We start from the raw sequence: 25,398 nt of genomic DNA on the forward strand, positions 1-25,398 counted from the left end.
AGTTCCGGAAAATGTGCCTCTGTACCTCACGCATGCTTAACCCAAGTGAGTCCCAGGCCACCAGAGATCAGGGGCTGGTATTTTGGCAATGATCTCAATCAATGCCTGCCGACGTAAAATAAATCTGCCTCCACATTCTCATTGTTTCAGTGCTTCTGTTTGCCACTGCAACATCATTAAATGTATCTGTTTTTTAATTTCGATGAAGATGCCATTTTCTTCACTTTCGGAGCCCAGTGGCCATGTGTCAGAGGGATTTTCTCAGGCGGCCCGTCATCCCATTCAGTCATTCAGCTTCTGTGAAACTTCTGTGACTACCAAGATGAATATAGACTTTCTGGTTCTTGTTCCGAAGCATGTGCAATTTGATAAATTTGTAAATAAAATAAATTACAGTACAGTATATTAAATGTTAAGCCAGAAATACAAGTAAAGAGGGTAAAAGAAATCAGCGTCTCTCTAGAGAATATGAAAAATCTTACAGAGATAACGTCTGAACTGGGTTTTGAAGAATAAACAGGAGTGTGAGGGTGAAGCAACACCCAGCAGGAGCACATTGGGGTGAACACTGAAGTCAAAGCAGGTGTGGCTTGGGACATTTCCCCCCAGGGGAGCTCCCCATGGAAGGAGCACAGGCTGCAGCCTTAGGGCGGTGGGACCGGGAGCTGAGCAAGTTGACCAAATCGCCAGCCCCTTGTAGAGCAGGCTGGCTGTTCTCTCCGAAGGCAGTGAGGAGAGCAGCTTTGAATTTGGAGCAAACAGAACTGGAAATGATGCAAAAAATAGTGTGAGTAGGAAAAAGATTGTGTCATTTTAAGAAAGAGAGGAGAGAATGACACATGTATTTCACATTAGTAAATACACATCTCAACACTGCTGTAGATTTTATAAAACAATACCACATTCAGCCAGACTGTTCCATGTTGTTATTGGTGTTTTGTTTTGTCTCTTTTGCCAAAATTTTAAAATCATAAGCAGCTTTTGCTCTTATAATAGAAAAAAACATACTTGATTACAAGATATTAATAGCAGTAGGCATGGTGGCACGTAACTATAATCCCAGCACCTGAGAGGCTGAGGCAGGATTGTTGCTGTTTCAAGGCCAGCCTGAGCTACATAGCAGGATCATTTCAAAAACAAAGTAAGTAAACAAACAAATAAAGGAACAAAGTAATAATAGAATATAAGTTATAAGTTATAAAGTATGTGTGGGTTTGTTTAATATTGAAAATTTTTCTTTTAAATCTGCTTTTGTGTGTGGAACTTGAAATTCAAATCAATTCAACAAACATTTCCCATGATCTTCTCTCAAGCCAGGTGACCTGCTGGATTCAAGGGATTTGAAGCAAGCAAAGATGGTCCCTGCCCTGAGGCAGCCTGCTGTTTAGATGGGTGTCCCCAAAGATCCATGTTGAAAAGGCATGGTCCCCAGCATGGTTCTTTGGGAAGATGGTGGAAGCTTAGGATATAGGTCCTTAGGCCATTGGGGGCCTCAGCCCCTTCCTCTCCCTTTCTTTTGTTTCCTGGCAAAGAGCTAAGCCATTAGCTCCATCATGCATCCACAACACTGCCACCCAGCAAACCCACCTGAGATTCAAAGCAAAAGGTCTGGTTGGCCTTAGACTGAAAACTCCAAAACTACAAGTCAAAATAAAGCTTTTCTCTTAATAAATTAATTATCTCCAATGAAGGTACTAATACAAAGCTCAAGGGTCAGTAGATGGCAAGGGTGACCCAGATCTAAACCAAGAAATGGGGAATGTGAAGGGCAGAGGGAACCGTGGATCCTACTTGTATTGTGGTTTAGATCCAGAAATGACACCCCAAACTCTGATTAGCTGAGAGGGAGGCCTTTGGGGAGGTGACTGGGGCTTGGGTATGCTACGGCAGAAAATACTCCCCCTCCAGCCAGAACACTTCAGTTTCTGTTAGTTGCCCAGGTGACAGTTCCTGTTACAGTTCCTGTTACTTCTCTTTCTTAGAAACAGCTCGTCACTGTAGTGCACAGCTGGTCACTATGATGCACACTGTAAGAATCAATCAAAGACAGCCAAGAACTTTGCCTCTGTACTTCCCCTTTGCAATTCCAGAAAAATTTTCCTCCCTGAGCCTTCAAGGCCTGACATTTTGAGGAGTAACTGATTCCATGTCAGTGTTCCTTGACGTACATAAATCCACCTCTAAATCCTGGGTGTCATTTTGGTGTTTCTGTTTGCCACTGCAGTGACATACATGACTTACTCTTAGGAAGTGGTGCCTTATGGGAAGAGGAGGCTCCCTGAGGGTGTGACCTGGAAGGGTTTATCTCCCTTTAGGGCTCCTCCCTTCATGTTCTGCTCCTTGGCTGCTGTGAGAGAGAAGCTTCCTCTGCCAGCCTCCTCCAGCAACCTTCCTGCCTTGGAAGTGGCTGACTATGCACTAAAACCATAATCCAGGAGAACCTCAGCGATAAGAAAATTGACTAAGATAGCTATGCAACTTAAATGTCCACAGTATGGAGATCACACAGAAGTGCAGGAATGGGTGATCAGGTCTATCTTTATTGACCACAGTGCATGAGCCCAGGAAGTGAAGTATACCTCTGGGCATAGGGAAAGCCCTCTCTCCAAACATAAGTGAGCCAGGACCCTGCAACCACTTCCAGGGAAGGGGTTGGACCAGCTGACCTTCATGGGAACCTTCTGGGTCCCTGTCAGCACAGTAATGCAGCTCCATTGTCAGCAGGCTCAAGCCATGGGCAGGGCTGTTTTTCTCTGGCACAGGGGTATGCCTGGCTGCAGCCGATGTTCTTCAGCTCCTCTGGATGCGCAGTAAGGAAAGGTGGGCATGCGGCACATGGCTTTGCAGTTCACACTGGAGCTGGGGAGTGGAAGGAGGCAGGTGCTAGTCCAGTCCATCTGGCCCATAAGCTCATCGCAGGCCAAGAGCAGGAAAAGACAGTAAGAGGGAACATCCATGACACTCCTCCCGTGTCATTATGTCATTTCAACCTCATACCAACCCTGTAAAGCAGGTATTATGATTCTCTTTTATAAGGGAATAACTTACCCAACGATGCACAAGTAAGACTGGAACTCATACCAGGGCTACGTGGTCCCACAAGCTAAACCAAATGCCGGTAGTGCCCACGGTTCCCTCTGCCCTTCAGGTTCTCTACGTCCTTCTTTGGATGTGGGTCACGGCATTTACTGATACCGTGTGCTGTCCCAGAGTCCCACATGACTGGCTGCCCCCCAACAATCCCTACATGGCCTGCTGCCTGCATTTCAGCTGCCTGAACTGCCCCCAATCTCCCTGGCTTCTGCACCCTGAAACAATTCCCCATCTGTGTGTCAGATCTGACATTCGACCCTTGATCCCCTCTTTGTCTCCATTCACACCTACACAGGCAGTGTGATGTCCACTGAATCTGGCAGCATCCAATAGTGACTGTGGCCAGCAGGAGTGACATTCTACTAGACAGTGCCTGTCTGCTTTTCAAGCCTGCTACTCTGGGGTTCCTTTGATTTTGTGCACATGGGACCCTACCAATGTCCCTTTTACTTATGACAGATGGTGGGTGGGATTTTTGCCTACAGTGAAGGATCCTACTTGCAATGAGTAGTACATCCTGTCTCCATCTGCTGGGGTCACCACCTCCCCATGAAGTAGGCCTCTATCCCCGGCCCAAGACCCCCAGACAGCACCTCTGCTGGCTTTGCCTTTGTGAGGGTGACCCTGAACCTGCACTGTTTAGCGTGCGGTACCATTAACTATGAGCAGTGTCCATGCCACTGTCAGGGCACTGCAAGGGGACAATCCACATTAGGCTTGCCTGGATCTGTTCTCACCGGTGACGCTGTGGGAAGACCTCGCTCCTACTTCACAGTGCGTCTCTCACTTTGTGAAAGCTACACTGGCTTGACCCAGTGTAACTTTTCAATGCTTCACACCATTTCCAAAAGCTCTGACCCCAAAATTTCACCATTGGAAGCTCTGTCCAATAATCTGAGTTTAGGAGACTTTTCCCAATTTGTTATGCAAATACATCCCAATCTTGGTCTCCATTTATGGAGACCAAAACACATCCAGCAATTTTTTTTCTGTGTAGTATCCCTATTTCATCTGGGACAAATCTATGAGGTTTGATAAAAAAATATGGTGAATGTTTACATTTTAAAAAATTATTACAGTAAAAAACACATTGCCATTTATGACCCTGAATACCTTCCCACTCACTTCAAACACTTAGCCCATCATTTTGCCGCTTTTAGAAGCATTGGAAGTCTTCTGTGAATGTCTTTAATTGTCTTGATGTCTTTACTCGGTTCAAAACGGTCACTTTCCATGGCCATTTTTACTTCGGGGAAGAATCACAAGTGGCCCGGTGCCAGGTCCAGTGAGTAAGGTGGACAGCCTGCTGCTGGGCTCTTGCCAGCCTGCCTCTGCAGTGGACGGCCCCTGGCAGCAGTGTTGACCCTTCTTTTTGTCACACTGCATAAAGCTATGCATGAATGGGGACGTGTCCAGAACTGCTTCAGGGAGTGGCTAGCATGGTAGGATAGGTGTGTTTGGAATGAGGGGGAAGATTTGGAAAAGGATTAATGGCGGTGTGTCTTTTACTATAAAATGCTTTTTAAATTTATACATTCATTGTAGATTTTGATCACAAAATATTTTATTGGTGTGGATTGGTGTCTTTTGCAGGCCAATGAGACCAGTCCTTTTCTGGATAATATGCAAACTTGAGGAGAGGGGATTGTCATATTTTAGCTCTAGAATGTCCCCCAAACGTCTTATGTGTTCAGAGGTGGGTCTTTTAGAAGATGATTGGATTTTGAGGCACTATACTGATCAATGCATTTATACATTGATAAGTCTTTCTTCTGTTAGGACATAGGGCTTGGTTGGAGGAGTGAGTCATGAATCAGCAAGACTCCCCCGACCCAAGTTTCCAAGGTACAAAATGAACATCTTCCATTTGAGAAGAGAGCCCCTGGGCCCACTGCTCAAGAAGGGCCTCTTAAGGAATTGTTCCCTGGGATTCCTCTCACTGTGCTGCTCAGCCATCCAGACACCTACAAGCTGCTGCTGCTGCCATGATCCAAGAGGGCCTGACTGCTACCCACAATATGGCAGACCTTGGCATTGTCCACATGGTAGTGTGCAGAATGTAAGACTTGAGGGGTCAGAGAGGCATCCACCCAGTTTTCAAAAGAAAGAACCGAAGGCAAGGCAAGGAGCCTAAGAGGATAGGGCAAGAAGCTGTGGGAATGAAGCCAAAGATGTTGTAGAGACCCAAAGAACTCAAAAATTCCAGGAACATGGACAGTTTCCTGGGGAAAGCTGCAGGCTGTGAACAGAGTCAGCCCAAGAGAGGCTCTGTGGGCTGCAACCAACAAAGCCATGGGGGTGGAGCTACCCTTTGAAACTCACTACCATATGCCTTGGATGCCAGACATGGAACTACAGGACTTAATATCTGGCCTGTTGGGTTTTGGTTTGGTTTTGTTCTAATTCTTTTTTTATTGCCCTATTCCTCTCTTTTGGAATGGGAATGTTTGCTCTATACTATTATAGTTTAGAAATATTTAACTTTCTATTTTTGCAGTGGCTCACAGCTATGAGTTTTCCTTGAATCTCAGAGGATAGTTTGGATTTGGACTTTTCAGTCCATGGGGTCTCACTAAGTCACCAAGTTGCCCAAACTGAGTATCAAATTTGCACTCCTACTGCCTCAGCCTCCCAGAATGCTGAGATTACAAGTGTGCACCACCATACCTGACTACTTTGGCAACTTTTAGAGATGGACTGATGTATTTTTCATTATGAAATGGACTTGAATTTTTTTAGGATCCAGGGGGAAAATACTTAGATTTAGATCTAAAATCTCCCTCAGAAGTCTCATGTGTTCAGGGTAGGACTTTTGGGAGGCAGTTGCATCATGGGAGCTCCATACTCATTAATGAGAGTTCATGGGCTGCTAGGAGGTGGGTTGGTTGGAGGAGGTGGGTCACTGGGGGCATGACTTGCAAGGGTGAATTCCTACTCTGGGCTCCTCCTTCCACTTTCTGCTTCCTGGATGCCAGGCAGTGGGCAGTTTTCTTCCACCATACTCTTCCACCACGGTGTATCAGGCTTATAGCCAGTTTACCAAGGTCTGAACCCTCTGAAACCATGAGTCAAATAAACCTCTCTGCCTTTCAGTTGCAGCAGTTGGGCATTTTTATTTTGTCCCAGTGACTAACACAGAATAGTCTTATGACTGCAGAATGCAGCTCAATAGGAGCAGAGTAGACAGAAAATCCTCGTGTTCATGCTTGAGCTGCTGCACGCAGCCATGCTGGAAAAGCCACCTGTCAGCTTCTTAGACCTCCCTTTTCCATGGGAACTAGTATGAATTGGATTTCTGCCACTTGTCAGCTAGAGGTTTTTTTACCTGCCCATCCGTATCACTGAACTTCCCCTCAAGGGCTAGAAGGTCTGTACTTCCTCAGACCTGAAGAAACCAGCTTGGGAGAGGAATTTATTTACATTGCAGAGAAGAGGAGTGAAGGAAGGGAAGCCAGGCAGAAGCAAAGCCAGGCAGGGATCTTACCATGCAGAAACTGCTCTTCTGCAGCCTGCAGTGCCCAGCACCTCTCCCTCCACTCCCTTGATGGCCACGATGCCCACTCACCTGCTCAACCAGCCTCTCTGTCTCTGTAGGCTCTGTGAGATCTTCCATGGAGGCCACCCTCAGCCGCACGAGGAGGAAGCCTCTGTCTGCACCTGCACATTGGTTAAGAACAAGGAGAAGAAAATACAATCAAGACAGCTCAGGGATCAGGTGGCACTTGCAGGTCAACCTCTGCCCCTCACACCTAGGTACGCACTGGCACACATGCCTGTGTCTGTGCTCCCTCTCAGGGTTAGTCACACCCACCTCTGCTAACAGCAAAAGTCACCATGGCTTGCAGCACGTGTGGAGATGCCAAAAGGGAAGAGTGAGGAAGAACCAGTGAATGTAGGATATTCTCAAGTCTCGAAGGTCCCAGATGAGCTGGTCGTGAAAGGGTCTGACTAGGAATGCTTGGGGAGGCTGTTCTGGGGGCACCCACAGCCAGTCCTTCTGGGTTTAAATTGCTGGGCTTAAAAGTGGACCTCTAGGGCTGGGGATTTAGCTCAGTGGCATAAGCACCTGCCTTGCAAGCAGGCAGTCGTGGATTTGATCCCCGGTACTGATAAAAAAGAAAAAGACCAAAAAAAAAAAAAAAAAAAAGTGGATCCAGCTTTCCTGGCCTAGCAGCTCTACCAGAAACTTGTCTCTGGTGGAGGCCTCATCTCCTCTTTCAGTGGCACCTCAGAGCTATTTCTTCCAATGATAATATAAATAGATTAGACCTAGTAACTGTTCTTCTAGAAGTTTCTCCTGCACCAATGAGCACACACAGGAGAAATGTACCGTTCACGGCAGCTCTATATGTTGCAGTATTAAGCTAAATTGCCCCCCATACAAGATTGGCTAAATAAATGACAGGGAGACAAAGGAAATACTGAGTGACCATAGAAAAGGATGGGCCAGGCGTAGTGGTGCACTCTTGGAATCCCAGCACTTGGGAGGCTGAGGCAGGCACTCTCATGAATATGAAGCCAGCCTATATTACATAGTGAGTGCAACGACAACCTGAACTAGTGAGACCTTATCTCAAATAAATAAATATAAATAAATGGCTTTCAAAGGGAAGGAGGAAATGGAGAACTGATAATCAATAGAATAAACTTTTAGTTATGCAAGATATCTAAGTTCTAGAAATCTGCTTTCGTCAGTGCTTATCATTAACAATACTGTCTTGGGGGCTGGGGATTTAGCTCAGCGGCATAAGTGCCTGCTTGCAAGCAGGCAGTCATGAGTTCGATCCCTGGTACCGATAAAAAGGAAAAAGACAAAAAAAAAAAACAAAAAAAAAAACCAAAAAACAATACTGTCCTATACACTTAAACATCTGGTAGGATAGATATCATGTTGACAGTGTTTACTACAATTAAAAAACAAGTTGAAATCCAAGAGCTAAAATGCAAGATAATGAGGATGAACTCAACATAGAAAATGAATGAAAAAGTTTTCATAACCTTGAGAAAAAAAGAATAACTATGTTATAGAGATCTGACTTTACCATATTCTCTGCTTATATAAAAAAGGATAAAAGATATATGGAGACAGATACAAATCATTTATGTACATGTGTATATGTATATCTTTTGAATTTGAAATCATATGAATGTATTATGTAGTCAACAAATAATGAAGACAAGTATTTTAAAATGAAAACACACTAATGTATTGAGATTTTAAACAGAAAGTACAGGGAGGAGCCTGTGTACTCTGGAATCAAACAGGCTTTTACTTGAATCCCATTACTGTCTTTCTAGGACAATCCCGTTCCCTCCCTCACATCTGTTTTCTCCTCCCACAGTTGCTTTGCTGATGGGTTAGAAAAGATGCGCAAAGTTCAGAGAGAGCGTTCCGCTGGTGCCGGTGCTCACTGGGTGTGAAATATTTTGACATCAGCTCTGCGTAGAATACAAATGGCAAGATAAGGTGGTTGTGGGATGAAGTGAGGATGCACAGGGGTGAGGCATAAGGGCAGAGGGATGCTGCAGGCAGAGGCTGCAGGCGGACAGGAGTCAGGCTAAGAAGCCTCCTGTGACACAAGCTCCTGCCTGAGACAGCTGCTGTCCCAGAGCTGCCACTGTAGCCTCCCCAACCCTCATCCTAGCTACTTCAGTATTTTTTTTAATATTTTATTTAAAAGGAAAAAAGAGGAAAAAAAAAGCAGAACAAAACAAAACAGTGTAAGGGTACAAGTAATTCAGAACGACAGAAAAGCAAAAAAAACAAAAAACAAAAAAAAAACAGTATGCTATTACCAGTTAATAGATTACTCGCTATCATCTTAGAAATGGTGTTTCAGGTCACAGGATCAAGGCACACAAAGTGAACATTCAAACAGTGAGACTGCAAGCAGTTGTGTTCAGTAATCCAATCCAAACTATTAATATGGTCTTCTGTGCAACACACCTAAACACCCTTGCTGTTGTATCCTTCAGGGCACTTTTCTTTCCCTCTCTTTATTACAACAAGATTTACACATTTTGGGCTTTATTGCTCCCTTAGATCTTATTACTTTTTTTTGTAAGAGAATAAAATCAAGCATGATAAAACAAAGCTGTCAGTCAAAACCAAGGATAGACATAGCACATGATGTAAAAACAGAGTACAGGGTTATCAACAATGGTTACCCTAATGCCTCTTGTATCCTTAAGACGAATTGTCTATCTCTTTAGGTATTATAGAGTTAAACATAACAGTAGAGAACAAGACCAATAAAACCTAAACTTTGTAAATCTTACAGTACCTCAAAAGAGGATAATAGTCAAACCAGAATGGGCATCATAGTGAATCTTATTGCCTTTATAGTAGTTGCCGATACTCTCATACTTGATACTTTCATACAGAGCAGAATAGAGTCTAATCAGTCAAAACAAGATAATGGGGGTATTACAGGACTTCAAGTTGATAGGAAATCAAAAAAGTTACTATAATATATCCTGCTAGATTTTTTATTTTTTCCCCTTAGTTTAAAAAAGGAATTTAAAAAATTAAATAATTTTTTAATGAATAAGGGAGAGGATGAGATAAAAGGGGGCACAACAACATAACAATACAGGTTAAAGCATGACACTTTCAGCAACCTAGTGCTTCACCACCAAATAACCCGACTTAATAGTAGTTACCATAGTGTCTTTTTCTTTGAAATATTTGAATATAACTTCATATGCTATAGCATCAAACATATCAAGATTGTGTAACACCATTCATCTACTTCAGTATTTTAAGTCACTACAATGGCACAAACCTTGGCAAGCCCATCCAGTAAGCCTGTGTCTAGGGTTGGAACAGAGGCTTCCAAAGCTTAAAGGACACAGTGTGTGTGTGTGTGTGTGTGTGTGTGTGTGTGTGTGTGTGTGTGTCAGTGTGTCTGTGTCTCTGTGTGTGTATTTGGAGTGGGATCTCAATATGTTGCTCAAGCTAGGCTTGAACTCATGATCCTCCAGTCTCAGCCTCCTGAGCAGCTGTGATTAAATTTGGGACCATGTTGGGGGCTCAGTAGTTGCTCAGCAGTTAACTTCATAGAAAGACAGATCTGGAAAGGACTTCAGTATACATTCAATGCAACTTCCTTCACCACAGATGGAGAACCTGAGGCCAGCTTGTTAAGGGCAGTGCCAAGATACGAAACTACTCCCTCACATTTCCAATCCGGCCCTGTTCACAGACTCCATTTAACTGCTTAGTGCTGATTTAGGCAAGAACCGCTAGGTGACATGAACAGATGACATGGATGAGAGATCCTTTCCTTCCTAAATCTTTAAGCTTGCAGATACCCCAGAGACTCCTAACTCTAAACGCCCAAAGATCACACATAGGAAAGTCATTTACCTGCAGTAAATTCTGGAGACTGCCTTGTCCAAACAGTGGTGGATGTAGCTGTTAGGGGCATCCTCTGAGTCTTGGATGAGGTTGTAGTCATAGCTGAGGTGACATTTGTCTCTTGGCTGTTGTTGGTGGTAGTCACATAGACAGGAGGAAGAGGAGTGCTGGTGGCAATGGTCCTGTCTGTAGTAAAAGCCTTTGAAGGGATCTTTGGTGAGGTCTTGGTCATGGCTGAGGAGACGTGTGTCTCTTGGCTGCCGTCAGTTATAGTGGAAAAGACAGGAGAAAGAGGACTGCTCGTTGGGAAGCCTTTGTCTGTGGTAAAAACCTGTGGAGTGTTCTTTGGTGAGGTCATGGTCATGGCTGGGGTGATGTTTGTCTCTTGGCTGCTGTTGGCTGTAGTGGAAAAGACAGAAGGAAGAGGTGTCCTGCTGGTGGAGAAGTCCCTGCTGCTTGTGCCTTCTGAAGTAAAAGTTTCCGAAGAAATCTTTGGTGAGGTCATGGTCATGGCTGAGGTGAGGCTTGTCTCTTGGCTGCTGCTGGCTACAGTCGGATGGGCAGAGAGAAAAGGTCCTCTTCCGGCAGGGAAGGCCCAGCTGACTGTGCTGTCTGTGGTAATAGTCTCTGAAACGACGTAGTTCCTGATGGTGGCTCTTTCTGAAGAGCTGGAGACGAAAGTTGAGGATCCAGCAGAGGAAGTCACTTTGCCAAATGCTGGTGCAGCCTTGGCAGAGATGATCCCAAAGAGGGCTGAGGTGTCTCCCACGGAGCCCATGCTAACTGTCACCTGAGCTGTTCTAGGGCCGGAGCCAGGGGATGATATTGCTTTTGTTCCTGTGGTGCTGTTGGAGAGTGAAGCCTCAAGGGTGCTACTGGGGGCAGCTGTCTCTGAGGACAAGATCTCAGCAGGGTATGTGGGGCTCAGGATGGATGACTTTGCCTCAGTGGAGGCAAGCAAAGCTGATGTCTCAGAGGTGGACCAGACCCTCACTCCAGAGGGGCTGGAGCTTGTGTCTGAAGTCCCAGAGGTGGCAACAGCTGTTTCTGTTTCCCTGAGGAACTTGATGTGGGTGGTGCTTGAGGGGACCAAGGCTTTGCTAGAGGTGACAACATCAGGCCCCAGAGCTTGGGAGGTGGTGGTGATAGCTGCAGCGCTGACTGAGGAAGAGCTGCCATCTAAGGAGAGGCTCTCAGCTTCTAAAGTGTGCGCCAAGATCGAGACACTGTTTGTGATCCATTTTGTCTCCTCAGAGCTATCATCAGTATGAAGAGTGTCAAAGATGGCTTTCATGGGATCACTGCCTGCTGGAATCTCACCTGTGGTTTGTCCAGTTCTTGCAGAGCTGCCACTTGTGGCCAAAGCCTCCACAGGGACAGCAATTGTAGCCATCAAGTCAGAAGGGATTATTTTTCTGAGTGTCCCCCTGGTCTCTGATGTAGGGGAAAAGGCTTGGGTATCCCTGACTTCTGATATATGGCTAATGATTGGGGGATCCGTAGCCTCTGTGGCATGGACAGTAGTCTGAGTGTCCCTGAACTCTGTGGCAAGGAGGGTGGCCCCCTCTGAAGCTGGAGGAATGGTCTGAGTGTCCCTGCTTATTGATACAGAGGGAATGATTGGAATGTCTCTTGCAACAAGGAAGGGAGTCTGGGGGTCTCTAGTCTCTGTCACAGGGAAGGTGGTCTGGGGAACCCTAGACTCTGTGACAGAGAAGGTGGCATGGGGACCCTTAGACTCTGTGACAGGAAAGGTGGTCTGGGGACCCCTAGACTCTGTGACAGGGAAGGTGACCTGGAGATCCCTAACCTCTGTCACAGGGAAGATGGCCTGGGGATCCCCTGCCTCTGTGACAGGGAAGGTGGCCTGGGGACCCATAGTCTCTGTCACAGGGAAGGTGGTTTGGGGACCCCTAGACTCTGTCACAGAGAAGGTTGTCTGGGGACCCCTAGACTCTGTCACAGGGAAGGTGGCCTGGGGATCCCCAGCCTTTGTGACAGAGAAGGTGGCCTGGGGATCCCCAGCCTTTGTGACAGAGAAGGTGGCCTGGGGATCCGTAGCCTCTGTGGCATGGACAGTAGTCTGAGTGTCCCTGAACTCTGTGGCAAGGAGGGTGGCCCCCTCTGAAGCTGGAGGAATGGGCTGAGTGTCCCTGCTTATTGATACAGAGAGAATGATTGGGTTGTCTCTTGCAACAAGGGAGGGAGTCTGGGGGTCTCTAGTCTCTGTCACAGGGAAGGTGGTCTGGGGAACCCTAGACTCTGTGACAGAGAAGGTGGCGTGGGAACCCCTAGACTCTGTCGTAGGGAAGGTGGTCTGGGGATCCCTGGCCTCTGTGACAGGAAGGGTGGCCTGGGGAACCCTGGCCTCTGTGACAGGAAGGGTGTCCTGGGGATCACTGGCCTCTGTGATAGGAAAGGTGGCCTGGGGATCCCTAGCCTCTTTCACAGGGAAGCTGGCCTCTGTGACAGGGAAGGTGGCTTGGGGATCTCTAGCCTCTGTCTCAGGGAAGGTGGCCTGGGGACCCCTAGCCTCTGGGCCAGGGGAGAGGATCTTGGTGTCCCTGGACTCTGTGATGGAGAAAGGAGTCTGTGTATCCCTGAAATTTGTGACAGGGAGGTTGGCTTGGGTGACCTGGGTCTCTGATGCAGAAAAAACGGTCAGAGCCTCCTTAGTCTCTGTTTCAGAAGCAGTGGCAGCTGGGGTTAATGTCTTGGAAAAGGTCTCAGTGCCCAGGGTTGCAGTCTCCACATTAAGGGGGGCTTGCTCTGTGGTCCTAGCAAGTCCAGGATCCTGGAAGCCTCTCTCCATGCGTGCGCTGATCTCTGGCATCTCAGTAAGCACGATGGTCGTGTTTGTCATCACAAACTGGTAGGGTCTGCTGGATGTGGGATCTGCGTTGGGTGAGACCAATGTGGTGATACGTGAGAGGCTGTGGACAGGCTCTACACAGCTCCTGGGCTTAGGCCATGGGCACTGCTTGGGGCCAGGGCAGAGGACTGTTCCCCAGTGTCCATCCACATAAATGAGGGAGAAAGAGGAGGCAGAATGGGGAAGCACAGGCCCATGGGACAGCACAGAGCTGGTGTTCCCCTGACTGCCTCCTTCAAGCCCTAACTATGTATGTGAGCAGCAAGCCCGGCTCCCTAGGTGATTATTGGTCTGCCGCAAGTGTGGCCAGACAAAGGCCACACTAAAGGACAAAGAAGGTAGACATTTATGTGAACCAAGAACTGCAGAGTGGGGGACTAGGCTCAAGTTCCTGAAAGTTTTCTTGTCTGCTTCCCATGAATACTTTCTCATCCAACAAATGTTTCTCTATGAAAGCATTTTCTTAAAATACAAGAAAGCTCCATGGTTTCATCCTTACTGGAACCTGGAAAGACCAGGGAAGAGGAAACTCCAGGGTGTGTGTGGCAGGGGAAGGGGAAAGGGGGCAAAAGTGAAGGCACTGGGCAGAGTCCTCGGAGCCGCAGGGAGGGAAGAGGGTGTGCCATCCCTGCCCGTGGCCATGCTGCGTGAGGCACCGGCAGCTGCGACCAGAAGCCAGAGCCACAGAGATAAAGGCCCAATAGGCGTAGGCGAAGATTGCAGAGAGCTCAGCAGGCTTCACGGTGGCCGTCTGGCTCCAGGGGGCCTTCGTGGCCTCCTTGAGGTGCTTTCCTGCCCACAGGGCACAGCTGTCACTGGAGGACTTCATGGGGCAGGCTGCTGGATTTGACAGATAAGAATACTACGCAACTAGTTAACTTGGAATTTGCATTTCAGATTAATGAAGAATAATTGTTTTAGATATGAAACGGTGGATGATTTTTAGTCTGAGTATTTCTCATGCAGTATTTAAGACATATGTTTTAAAAAATCCATTCCTGGAAATAGGGAAGTGTCTGGATGCCTTGTGTTTTATCCAGGTAACCTCGCTTTTGGAGGAGAGAGATCAAGATATGAAGCCCCTGTAGGCATTTTGTTGGCTGAGACAGTATTTAGTGAAGGCCACTGGTCCAAGTGTAAACCAAGGACACTAAGGAGGCCCAGGACCACTCCCCGGGAGGCTAGGACAGGCCCCAGGTCCTTAATTCGTCCTCCTGTGGACATCATTGAGAGATGGACGCGCTCAAGAGACTCCTGCCACCCACTGGCCGGATTGATCTCTGTCAAAGTGTGACTTTGGGCTCTGCCACCAAGAATCTCCAGTACCCTGGGGAAAGATTGTCAGGACACCGCCCTCCTAGGAAAGGACCAAAAGGGAACATGAGGAAGTTCTGATTTTCCAAAGCCTGCAAGGGATGAGGAAGCCCCTTCCTCCAGTGTCCCCTCAAAGAGTCACTTGGAAGCACGCAGCCTACTTTGATCCTGGGAAATTTCAGACTGCAGCCCGCATGCACGTTACTAGGGCCGTGGGCACACCCACCCACACGAATCACACCTGTGCAGGAGTCTGCCTTCTCGGTCAAGTTCCTGTCACGCACAAAGCCCTAGCATCTCTCTGAGCTTCCTACTTGGTCCCCACAGTGTGGAGCTGCACTTTCCGGCCTCAGCCCACACAGCCAGATGCCCAAATGCTGGGCTTTTGGCATCCGATGCCTGACCTCCTCGGTGCATTCTCTTCCTTTATCCTGGCTCCCACTGTGTCACGTCCACTACAAAAAACGCCCCATCAACCCTAAACCCATAGGCTTTTCACCACCAGAGCTGTTACCACCCTGCCATCTCCTGCTGGCCAGGTCTTCAACATACAGCAAAGCCCCACCATCACCACCTCAGTCATTGCTCTGAGACACTGCAGCAACCTGGTCCAACCCACCAAGCCCAGGGAGGAGAGTGGGACCTGGAGCCTGGCTCGAGTCCCTTCTCTGTTGCTTGCTCTGCTGTGAGCTTATCCTGCAGTCCTGGCCAGGTCTACTGGATCCCAGCCTGGCTATGGAGCTTGGAGCACCTATTGCAAGAGGTCAGAATGGAGAAGGCAGCACAAACCTGGCAGGCTGAGCACATGCACCAGGCAGCGCGGGTCAGTGGTTAGTGCATGTGGCATCTAACTAACTCTGGATAAATTGCTTCATTCCTGTCAGCCTCAGTTTCCTTACCCCTAAAGAGGTAGAGGACGCAAGAACACTGCCTGTCACATAGCATTATGAGTTTGATAGTGAGGTACCAATACAGGAAGTGTAAGTGAAAACTACAGTGAATCTTTAAAAATTTTGTTACAGTAAAAGACACATTGCCATGAATCCTTCCCCAAATCCTTTCCTTTGCATCAAACACACCTACTCCATCATCCTTGCCACTTTCTAAAGCAGTTCTGGAAGTCCTTTGTTCTGAGTGTCTTTACAAGGTGTGACCAACAACATAGGGAATGTTGGTGCCTGGTGCCATGGAACAAAACGTCAGGCTCATGAAAAGATTCCTGTGTGTCCTTATTCGCTTTTTCATGGGACCTGACACTGAAACTTCTGACTCTTTCCCAAAATCAAGGTCACTGAGAGAGGGAAATGTTTTGCAACAATTCAGGGCATCAAGGCAGCCAGGACAGCACAACCAAAGATGGTCAGGAAGGAGGACATCCAGACCTGCTTCAAGAAGTGGCAAGGACATGGGAACAAGAGGTAAGTTTGTTCAAAGGAAGAGACAGGGCTGGATGCTCAGTGGCACAGTGCCTGCTTGGCAAATTCAAGGTCATGAGTTTGATTCCTGTTATCAAAAAGAAATACGGGAGACAGACAACTCAGATGCCGGAATAAAACATCATGGGGAGGTCCGGACAGAGGGAGATGGATCCTCTCCACCCAGGAAGAAACTAAAGGGAAAAGAACCGGTCAAACATGCAGTCCCGGGGCTACCACTGGAGCAGCTAAGATTAGTGGCCATGGTGCTCTCGCTGCAGTGCCTGAACTTGCCCAAATTCTTGCCACTGGGATGGAGCTGCCCAAACTCCCACACTTCCATCAAGCTGCCTGAACTCCTGCTGCTGCAACTGCTGAACCGTGGTCATGCTGAAGTCAGAGGTCAGTGAGCCCAACAGAGAAGGGAGCCAGCAAGGGACCTGCATTGACCCGTGGTGAGTACTGGGAATAAGACCCTCCCATGGGAAAGAGGCGACCAAGTGAATGGCACATTGGAATCTGGCAGGACTGGCAGGAACAAGGAACAGCAGTGACTTCAGTCAGTTGTTCCCTTCCCAGACCAGATTGGTGGGATCTGCTTGGCCTGGGTCATGCCGCTGGCCGGGACCCAATAAGTTGCCCCAAACTGATTCAATACAGGCAGTGCACACTAATGCAGTGAAGGACCTCACAGGTTGACTGACCCAGAGGGGAGGGGCCAGCATACACAGCCCCTGTTTGCACCTCAGTGACCAATAGTGAACTGGAGAGGGCAGAAATCCCTAGCCAGCACATTTCAGAAGAACCATAACCAACAAGGAAAGGGGCTGGGACTTTCTTTATATACCTGTTTGGAAGAAACCAAAAACATGACAAGAGAAAGAAACAAGAAAAAGTCCCCAGTCCACAGCCCTGAGAACATTGATCCAGGAGAGGTAAATACAAAAGAGACTAAGGGCAGCAAACACGCAATATCAGACACGGCATCAGTGGACATAGAGAGATATCTTTTGGGACCTCATAGATGAGCTCAAAAGTGAAATACTTAATCAAGTAAAGCAAGATATAAGTAGATTAATAAAAGAAATGCTAAGTACCTCTCAAGAAGACACAGATAGAAGAATGGAGGAACACTAAAAAAGGAGAGAAACTTTCGATGAAGAATATAAAGAAAACCTAGAATACATGAAGCAGGTTCAAAGAGATTACCAGGAAATAAAAACTTCATTGAAAGCTGGCAAAACTGCTTGAAAGAAACTAAGGATAGACTATCAAAACTTAAAGACAAGTTTGCAATGTGTGATCATAAAAGGAAAGATCTCTTAAATATAACAAGGAAACAGGCAGTAACAATACAAAGGCTAGAAGATGACAAGAGGATTTATAACTTGAGAATAAAGAATGTAGATGAAGAAGCAGGAGTAAAAACAAAGGAAATACAAAGAAATAATTAAGGAAAACTTCCCAAGTATAGGAAAAGGAAATGATATTCAGATGTATGAGGCATACAGAACTCCAGCCACTTACAATCAAAACAGAACTGCAACCAGACACATAATAATCAAGATCCCAGAAATTATAAGAATAGAATATTAAAAGCCATCAGAGAGGGGCTGGGGATTTAGCTCAGTGGCATAAACGCCTGCCTTGCAAGTGTACAGTCGTGAGTTTGATCCCTGGTACCGATAAAAACGAAAAAGACAAAAAAAGAAAAGAAACAGATCACCTATAAAGGAAAATCATGGCAGACTTCTTGACACAACCATCAAATCAAGAAGAGCTTGGAATGAAGTATTCCAAGCCCTGAAAGAAAATACCCTCCATCCCTGATTGATGTACTCTGAAAAACTGTCTCTAGAAATTAACATAGAAACAAGATGCTTCCAAGACAAAGAGGAAATGGGGGAATTCTCGACCACCAACCCAACCCTACAAAAACTACTGAAGGACATTCTAGAGAGAGAAAAAAGAACCAAGATTTCAGGAACAGTGGCAGAGAGGCCTTAATGAATGGAGCAGAAAGTGGAGAAAGGAGAAAAGGAGACAACTAATGGCTGAAAAATAACACAACAGAAATGAGGCACAGAAGATTGGCTATAATCTCTAATATAGATGGCCTTGTTACACTAAAAAAAAAGAGAGAGAAAGAAACACAGGCAGAGTAGATCAGGAGGCAGGGTCCACCAAGATCCTCTATATAGGAAATATAATTAATCTGGAAAAGGGTTTACAGACCGAAAATCAAATATGAGCAAGCAGTGCTCTATGTGACAGGGAACCAGAGAGTAATAGGGCAACTCGACCAGCACCTGCAGATAGGTTTGAAAGACAGATGGGTTGGAAAGGAATACAACTGGAGATCAAGTCCAGGAGTGAGAAGGTTCAGAACCACTTAGGTAGGTAGCAGGCTGCCCTCCCAATCTAAAAACTGAGGGAGTTGGTGGGACCCAAAAATGCACAGTGCACCCTGTGGGAGTGAAAAGGGAAGAATAGTTTAAAAAAGAAGGCAGAGGATATTGTTAATAGGTATCAGGATTTAAACCCACATTACTCACACTGCTCTGTTTAGATAGATTATATTCTGTCCCAGTTTGTCTACTTGCACTAGATCTGAGGGCACAGGATAGCAGGATATAGTATGGTAATCATCCTTAATTCCTATTAACTTAATCTGAAGCCCTGTATAACTTATACTGTTTTACCATAACTGATCTTAGTTGAATCTGGTTTGTTAGATTGCTGTTTGGTATCAACAGATTTTATTCAAAACTATTATGACTGATAGTATCAAGTCTGAGAGTATAGGCAACTACACTGAAGATGACAAGACTCACTAGGCTCATTCTGGTTTGATTATTACCTGCTTTGGAAGTTTTACACTATTTACAACGTTTTGTTTTTATTAATATTGTTATGTACTACTATATTCAATTATACTATGCCTGATAATATAGACTATTCTATTGAAGATAACAAGTAGCTATTATAGAATACCTTGTACTGTGGTTTTATATGACTTTTTCATTCCTGTGTTTATAGGAATTTGTTTTGTTTTGTCTTGCTTTGTTTTGTTTCTTCCTCTGATATAGAAAGGATAGAAATACATGTAGAGACTCATGCATGTGTAGAACCTATAAACAGTTTATGAGAACTGATCTTGTAACGAATAATGAACTGAACAACTACTTTGAAGAAAAGGAGGCACTACAGTACCCAGTGCTGACCCGGAGTGTCATGATGCAAAATCCAGCAATACTACTATTCTTTGTTCGGAGTGATTTTAGCCTGCTTTGGTTTGGTTAATCTTAACACATATGAAGATATGGATAACTGCATGTATAGGGTTGGTAACCTTTTCACTAACTGTTTTTTGGATAGTTGAACAGAACTGTTTGCAGTCTCACTGTTTGAATGTTCACTTTATATGCTTCCCTTTTGTAACTTGAACAACTATTTGTAAGAGGACAATATGTAATTATCAACTAGTGATTTCTTACTGTTTTTCTTTGAAATTATGTATTATTTCTACCCTAAAAAAAAGAAATACAAGGGTGACAATTTTGAGGGGAATTCATAGCAATTTGTCGTTTATTGGTATATGGTTTTTAAAATTTTAAATAATTTAAACAAAAATTTAATTTAAATAAAAACCCTCTGTTTTGATCAGCCCATCATAAGGTAACCCATTGTAACCGTGCACCCATCTGGTGGAGGTGTGGAGGGGAAAGCCTTATGCAGCAAGGACCAGGGGTGTATGGGGACTCTCCATCCTCTGCTCACCCTTACCTGCTCCATACAAAGTTTATTTTAAAGGTCTGTGATGAGCGTGGCCTAGTCCTTGTTAGTGACAGATCTGTGAGTGCCCTTCTTTCATCAAATCTCTGCCCCTCAGATCCTCCTGTCCCTGTAGTCTGTGACAGCATCCACACCCAAGGGGGCACCAAAGCTGTATCTGGGAGGACAAGCTGCTAGGTAAGAAACCTGGAGGAACCGTTGTTCCGCTGCAGGCAGAGTGATGGCCAGCAGGTCCTCCCAGATGCTCTACTTACACGGCCACGTGAACAAAGACAAACACTGAGACCCTGTAGTGTCACACACTGCCACCTGCATACTCATTATCAATAGAAAGCACACTTCCCTATTGCCCGTAGTTAACTGTAATGAACCCACAGCTGCCTGTGCTAAACTCACACCCAGAACCCTGCCAGGATGCACCCCAGGGCCCCCCACCTCCTTACCTGTGAAGCTCCAGGAGTCTCCAGCCTCCCAGCATAGGAGAAGAAGGGGCAGAACCAGGCTGCAGATCAAGCCCATCCTCGCTGGGGCCCCGGCCTCCACTGCCCAGCAGGCTAACTTGTTGCTTCTGGCGGCCACCTTTTCCTGCTTCCTCCACCCGGGAGGAGGGGCAGCACCTGCCTCATGCGCCTGGGTGGTTTCCAGCACGCAGCCAGGTGAGGGCCAACAGGAGGGTGCTGCAGCCTCACCTTTCTATGCCCTTGTGCTATGATTCCCCACCCCCTGTCATTTCCATGGCAACACACACCCCCTTCTGTCCTTCAGTGACCAACCACCCTGGGGCTTGGGCTCCAAGGACAGGGCTGGGCTTCCTGATCCTAGCTTTTATCAGCTCCTGGGATCTTGGGAGAACAAGAGGAGCGCTGTGAACCCCAGCTCCTTGACCTATATGCAGGAGGCTGCTGTCCAGATCATGGGGGGCAGTAAAGCTCCTTCACAGCACCTGCTACCAAGACGGTGCTCACTGAACCTACCCACATCTCGGGTGCTCAAGAAATGAGTGGGAACCCCAACATCTACTCTGATCCTCAACAACCAGCAGGAGAGGCCCTGCGGTCACAAGGGGACAGTTTGCCAATGGGGTCACCACATCCCTCGACTTCTGCCTCCAAGGCCAAGCCGGGACCCTGTCCTAGTCAGGAGAGGGTCCTGGGGCAGGAAGGGTAAGTTCTCATCTGAGCCCCAGCACCTGGGAGGGCAGAGAGGCAAGTGCTTAGGGACACTCTGGCCTTAGTCCAGGAAAAGGGGAATGAGGCTGGGAAATCTATCCCAGGTGTCCTAAGGAAATCCCTCAAGGGGACAAGGACATGAACTGTTACGGCCACAACCAGGGGCCTGACAAGGTTCCCTGGGAACCTAGAAAGTGTCTGTGAGGCAGACGAAATGTGTGGACAGGCACCCCAGAATCACAAAATCTCAGGGCCTAAAGTTTTAAAGGTGAAGCTGGCTCAGAACGTCCAGCTTTCACCAGCTCTGTCTCTCACAGTGGCCCGGGAGCCCTGTGACCTTGGGGAAGTTAGCTGCTGCCTTGAGCTTCTGCAGTGAGACCAACAGGATCTCCTGGGGCTCGAGGTCTGGGGTTGGAGGTGGGTGTGTAACAGCGTCTTCCAGAACTTTCCCCATGGGTGACATGGGAGCTGGGCTGTAGGGACATAGCAGCAGTGGTCCCGGGGCATGGGGACAAGAAGACCTTTCTGGAAGAGGCAGGAGGTTCTGTGTTGGACTCAGCCTCTGGCTCTGACCCCGAGACACCATTAGGACAGGGGAGGAAGCCAGCAGGCAGCAGGCTTTTCTCGGCCACCTCCCTCCTGCCCTGCCTCACCCCAGGGGGACAGCTAGGGGCTTCCTCATTCCAGCCGAAGGTGGGTCCCAGCCTGGCTTAGTCTCCTGAGAGAAGCCCAGCACCTTTCACGCCCGCCAGAGACAACTCTGTTCCATTTCCTTTTCCCCTTTATCATCTCAGTGATCAACAACAGCCCAGCTGGCTGGGTTTTATTTCCACAGCCGGGGCCGCCTTCTTCTGCATCTTGGGGAATTTCCAAGCCTGGCAGGTGGCTATGGGCCTAGGAACTGTACCAAGCTTATCTAGAAAGTTCTTGGGCCATTTCTTCAGCCAAACGGAATGACCCTAGGCAGCTAGTTTCACTGGTTTGTTTGTTTCTTTCTTTGTTTTGTGACAGGGTCTTGTAGTTGTGGCTGGCCTTGAACTTAGTATGTAACCCAGGTTGATCCTGAACTTCTGGCGATCCTCCTGCCTCAGCCTCCTGCGGGCTGGGATTACAGTTTCACTGATTTAATGAGCACATGTGAAGCCCCTCCTGTACACTAGGCACTGTCTGAGACCTGTGGAATACCTTCACTGAGGAAAGCAGGTCCCTGTCACTGTGGAATGAACTTCCTAGCGAAGATATGGCAAAAAGTAACCCTAACAGACATGTGGGTGGATTCCATGGGGAAAGAGTGGCAGCTACATGGCATGGTGAGAGGCCAATGAGGCCAAGCAGGCACCAAGAGAAGAGCATGCCAGGTGACACCAAGGGCCAGGGAGGCTGGGACCTTGGGAGGAGTAAACATCAGGGCTGAGGGAGCAGAGGGACTTTATGCCCTTGAAGCTTTTACTTTGTCAACAGAAAAGTTATTATCAAGGATAAAGATCTCAACTGAGCCCAATATCGTGATGCACACCTATGATCTCAGCACTCCGGGAGGCTGAGGCGGAGCAATCACTAGTTCCAACCCGACCTGGGCAAGTGAGAGACTTAGTGAGCTCCCATTTCAAAATAAATAAATTGGGGCTGGAGATTTAGCTCAGCGGCATAAGCGCCTGCCTTGCAAGCTGGTAGTCATGAGTTCGATCCCTGGTACCGATAAAAATGAAAAAGACAAAAATAAATAAATAAATTATAACTAAAATATAAAATACAAAGGGCTGGGGATGTTACTCAGTGTGCAGGCCCTGGGTTCAATACCCAGTGTCACTCTTAAACTGGCTTTGTGTTTCTGTAACTGGGCCACACTTCATTCCCATAAAGTACATGTTCTGAGGAACTGAGCAGAGGAGGGTGATTTTATAGACAGAGATGGGCTGAAGAAAGGAGAAACAGAGCTGAGAGGGAGACCTGGGGTGCAGGGCAGGGCAGAGCATGGGCCTAGCGCACAAGGTTCTGGGTCCCAGCTCAGCACCACTGGAGATCAAAACTCAAAACAAGGAGCAGGCCGGTCACTTGGAGATTATTTTCCTTGTGAGGTGTGAACAAGGAAGCAGTAACTGATTGGCTCATATCTGGTTACTTTTGTTTTCTTGGTGAGATTTTAGCCTTACTTTATCATCGTGTCAATCGAAACAGGAAATTTAGTCTCTCTTTCTCTCTGCCTCTCTCTTTCTCTCTCGGTATATCTCTCTGTCTCTCTGTCTGTCTGCATGCCTCTTTTTCTCTGTAGGTCAGATAACGACTCAGTTCTAGCTTAGCGAGGTGGAATTTGGCACAGGTGACTCCACTTTGGTCTTTAGTCTAGGACCTTGGGCCTATTGCAGGAACGCAGCCCAAACAAGGACCTCTGCGTCTCTGGCCAGTTGTCCTGCAGCCTGGAGGGGAGGGGCCTAGAAGGCTGACCTGGGGTTGTGTGGAGAACAAAGCAGAAGCAGGGAGGTGGGTGAGGTGAGACATGGTGCCCTGTCAGATGGGCCAGTGGAGAAGATGGGGGAGAGTCTGACTGTTCGTGGGTTGTGGGGTCAAACAGAGGAGTCAGGATAACTACACTCTGTCCCCCGAGGCCCTGCAGGCTGGAGTTGTGTGGGGCCTGTAGGTGGGGCTCACCCCTTCCTCAGAAAACTTGGCACATCCTCATGTGGAGGGACTTAGGGCCAGAGTGCTGCAGGCAGACAGAAGAGTTTGGTCGGTGACGCATCCTTGAAGTACCAGGCAGAGAGGATCTGGGCCCTGAGCTGTATCCAAGCGCCTCTGTTCCACCCACTTTGGAGGTTGAGGGGACTGAAAACTTTCCCTCTGCCTATTTGGATCCAGAGTGGGAAGTCTGCAAATTAATTGAATAAAGACAAATTTTAGGGAAAAATAATCAGGCATGGGTACGCACACCTGTAATTCCAGCACTCTTAAGGCTGAGGCAGGAAGATCACTGTGAGTTCAAGGCCAGCCTGGGCTACACAGTGAGACTTGGCCTCAAAAAACAAAACTAAACAAAAACCAATTTTTAAGCTAATGAGGGACTTTGAGTGAGTTCTCACAGGCCACAGCTGTTAAGTGGGAACAGTATGGCCAAGGAGGGTCACCGATGGGAATCCCCCAAGTTCTTAAGGCTTAAGAACAACCCCAACACCAGCCCACACTTACTCAGTTATAGGCCCGGAAGCAATCAGGAAGCCTCTGCTTACCTGTTCATTTGCCTCCCTTGTTACAGTAAAACACACACAGTACCCGCCAGCCATTTAAAGAATTCTTTCTTTCTTTCTTTTCAATACTGTGAGTGGAATCCAAGACCTGGCATATAATAGACAAGAGCTCTACCACTGAGCTAACTCCCTAACCCTTTTAAAATTTTAGTTTGAGACAGAATCTGAGTAAGTTGCCAGGCCTGGTGGCACATACCTGTAATCCCAGCACTCTAGAGGCTGAGACAGGAGAATCACTGTGAGTTCAAGACCAGTCTGGGCTACAAAGTGAGTTCAAGGTCAACCTGAACTGCATAGTGAAACCCTGTTTCAAAAAAACAAAACAAAACATAAAAAAGAATCGAGATCCTCCTGCTTCAACCTATTGAGTAGCTGGAATTAGGGATGTGCATCACTGCCTCTGGCTCTCACTTTGATGAATTTTTACGTGTGTGCTCCCAGGATGTTTCTGTCTCTCAGCTCAAGATCCAGAACCCTTCAGCACCTGACAGCCTCCCTGAGTCCCGTCCAGTCTCCACCGCTCAGGATGATTGCTATCTTCAGCTCCAACACCACCACAGCCCCGCCTGTGCCTGGGTGTCTCGGTGATGGGCTGTGCCTGCACACGTTTGTATCTGGCTTCTTTCTCTTAGTGCCGAGTCTGCAGGGATCACCCGTATTGCGTGTCCCGTCGACCCCTGGTCTTGACGGTGGGCAGTGTCCTCTTTCCTTGTGTGTGGAGGTGGGGCGCCATTCCTGGACGTGCTGCAAAACCAGGTCCCTGTGTGGAGCTGACGGAGCAAACTCCTATTCCATCTCCCAGCTCCAAAACTCCCATGGAGCCGATGATCCTCGGCTACAGGTGTATCTGATACTTAAACTGATTAGACAGACACCACACTTGAACTCAGCCAAGAGCTCTAGAAGCGATCCCCAGGGATACTCTCGGGTCTGGCTCTGCACAGACATCAGGTGTGCGAGCGCAAATGGGTCTGTCCCTGGACTGACAGCTCTCAGACATGTTTCTCAAGGCTTTTCTTCTCATGCTGTCTCTCCACCCTCCTCCCTCCCGCCCCCTGCCTTCTCTTCCTGATGGCGATTGAACCCACAGCGTTCACTCTGAGCTACATCCCCAGCCCTCAGTTATTAAGTTGCCCAG

The 25,398-nt window shown here is 47.3% G+C and overlaps 1 protein-coding gene and 1 non-coding gene across 4 annotated transcripts; both read right to left on the minus strand.

The window, feature by feature from the left end:
- Positions 1-2,512: 2,512 nt before the first annotated feature.
- On the minus strand, positions 2,513-20,626 carry Muc20 (mucin 20, cell surface associated). 3 transcript variants are annotated; one of them, XM_063224349.1, is made up of 4 exons: positions 20,293-20,617; positions 10,463-13,348; positions 6,659-6,750; positions 2,513-2,859 (listed from the first exon to the last, which is right to left on the minus strand). In XM_063224349.1, the coding sequence occupies exons 1-4, from the start codon at positions 20,366-20,368 to the stop codon at positions 2,791-2,793; spliced, it is 3,123 nt and encodes a 1,040-aa protein (XP_063080419.1). In that variant the 5' UTR covers positions 20,369-20,617; the 3' UTR covers positions 2,513-2,790. The 3 variants fall into 3 exon arrangements, with proteins under 3 accessions (XP_063080419.1, XP_012996244.1, XP_063080420.1); XM_063224350.1 differs by having other exon boundaries at positions 2,837-3,002; positions 20,293-20,626; XM_013140790.3 differs by lacking the exon at positions 10,463-13,348 and having other exon boundaries at positions 20,293-20,555.
- Positions 20,627-24,979: 4,353 nt separating this feature from the next.
- On the minus strand, positions 24,980-25,170 carry LOC111753640 (U2 spliceosomal RNA). Its single transcript, XR_002788430.1, has one exon. It is a non-coding gene; the product is annotated as a U2 spliceosomal RNA (small nuclear RNA).
- Positions 25,171-25,398: the final 228 nt, after the last annotated feature.

The sequence above is a fragment of the Cavia porcellus genome, unplaced genomic scaffold, assembly GCF_034190915.1.
Source record: "Cavia porcellus strain 051 isolate PalLab524CR breed Dunkin Hartley unplaced genomic scaffold, mCavPor4.1 scaffold_14, whole genome shotgun sequence".
NCBI lineage: Eukaryota > Metazoa > Chordata > Mammalia > Rodentia > Caviidae > Cavia > Cavia porcellus.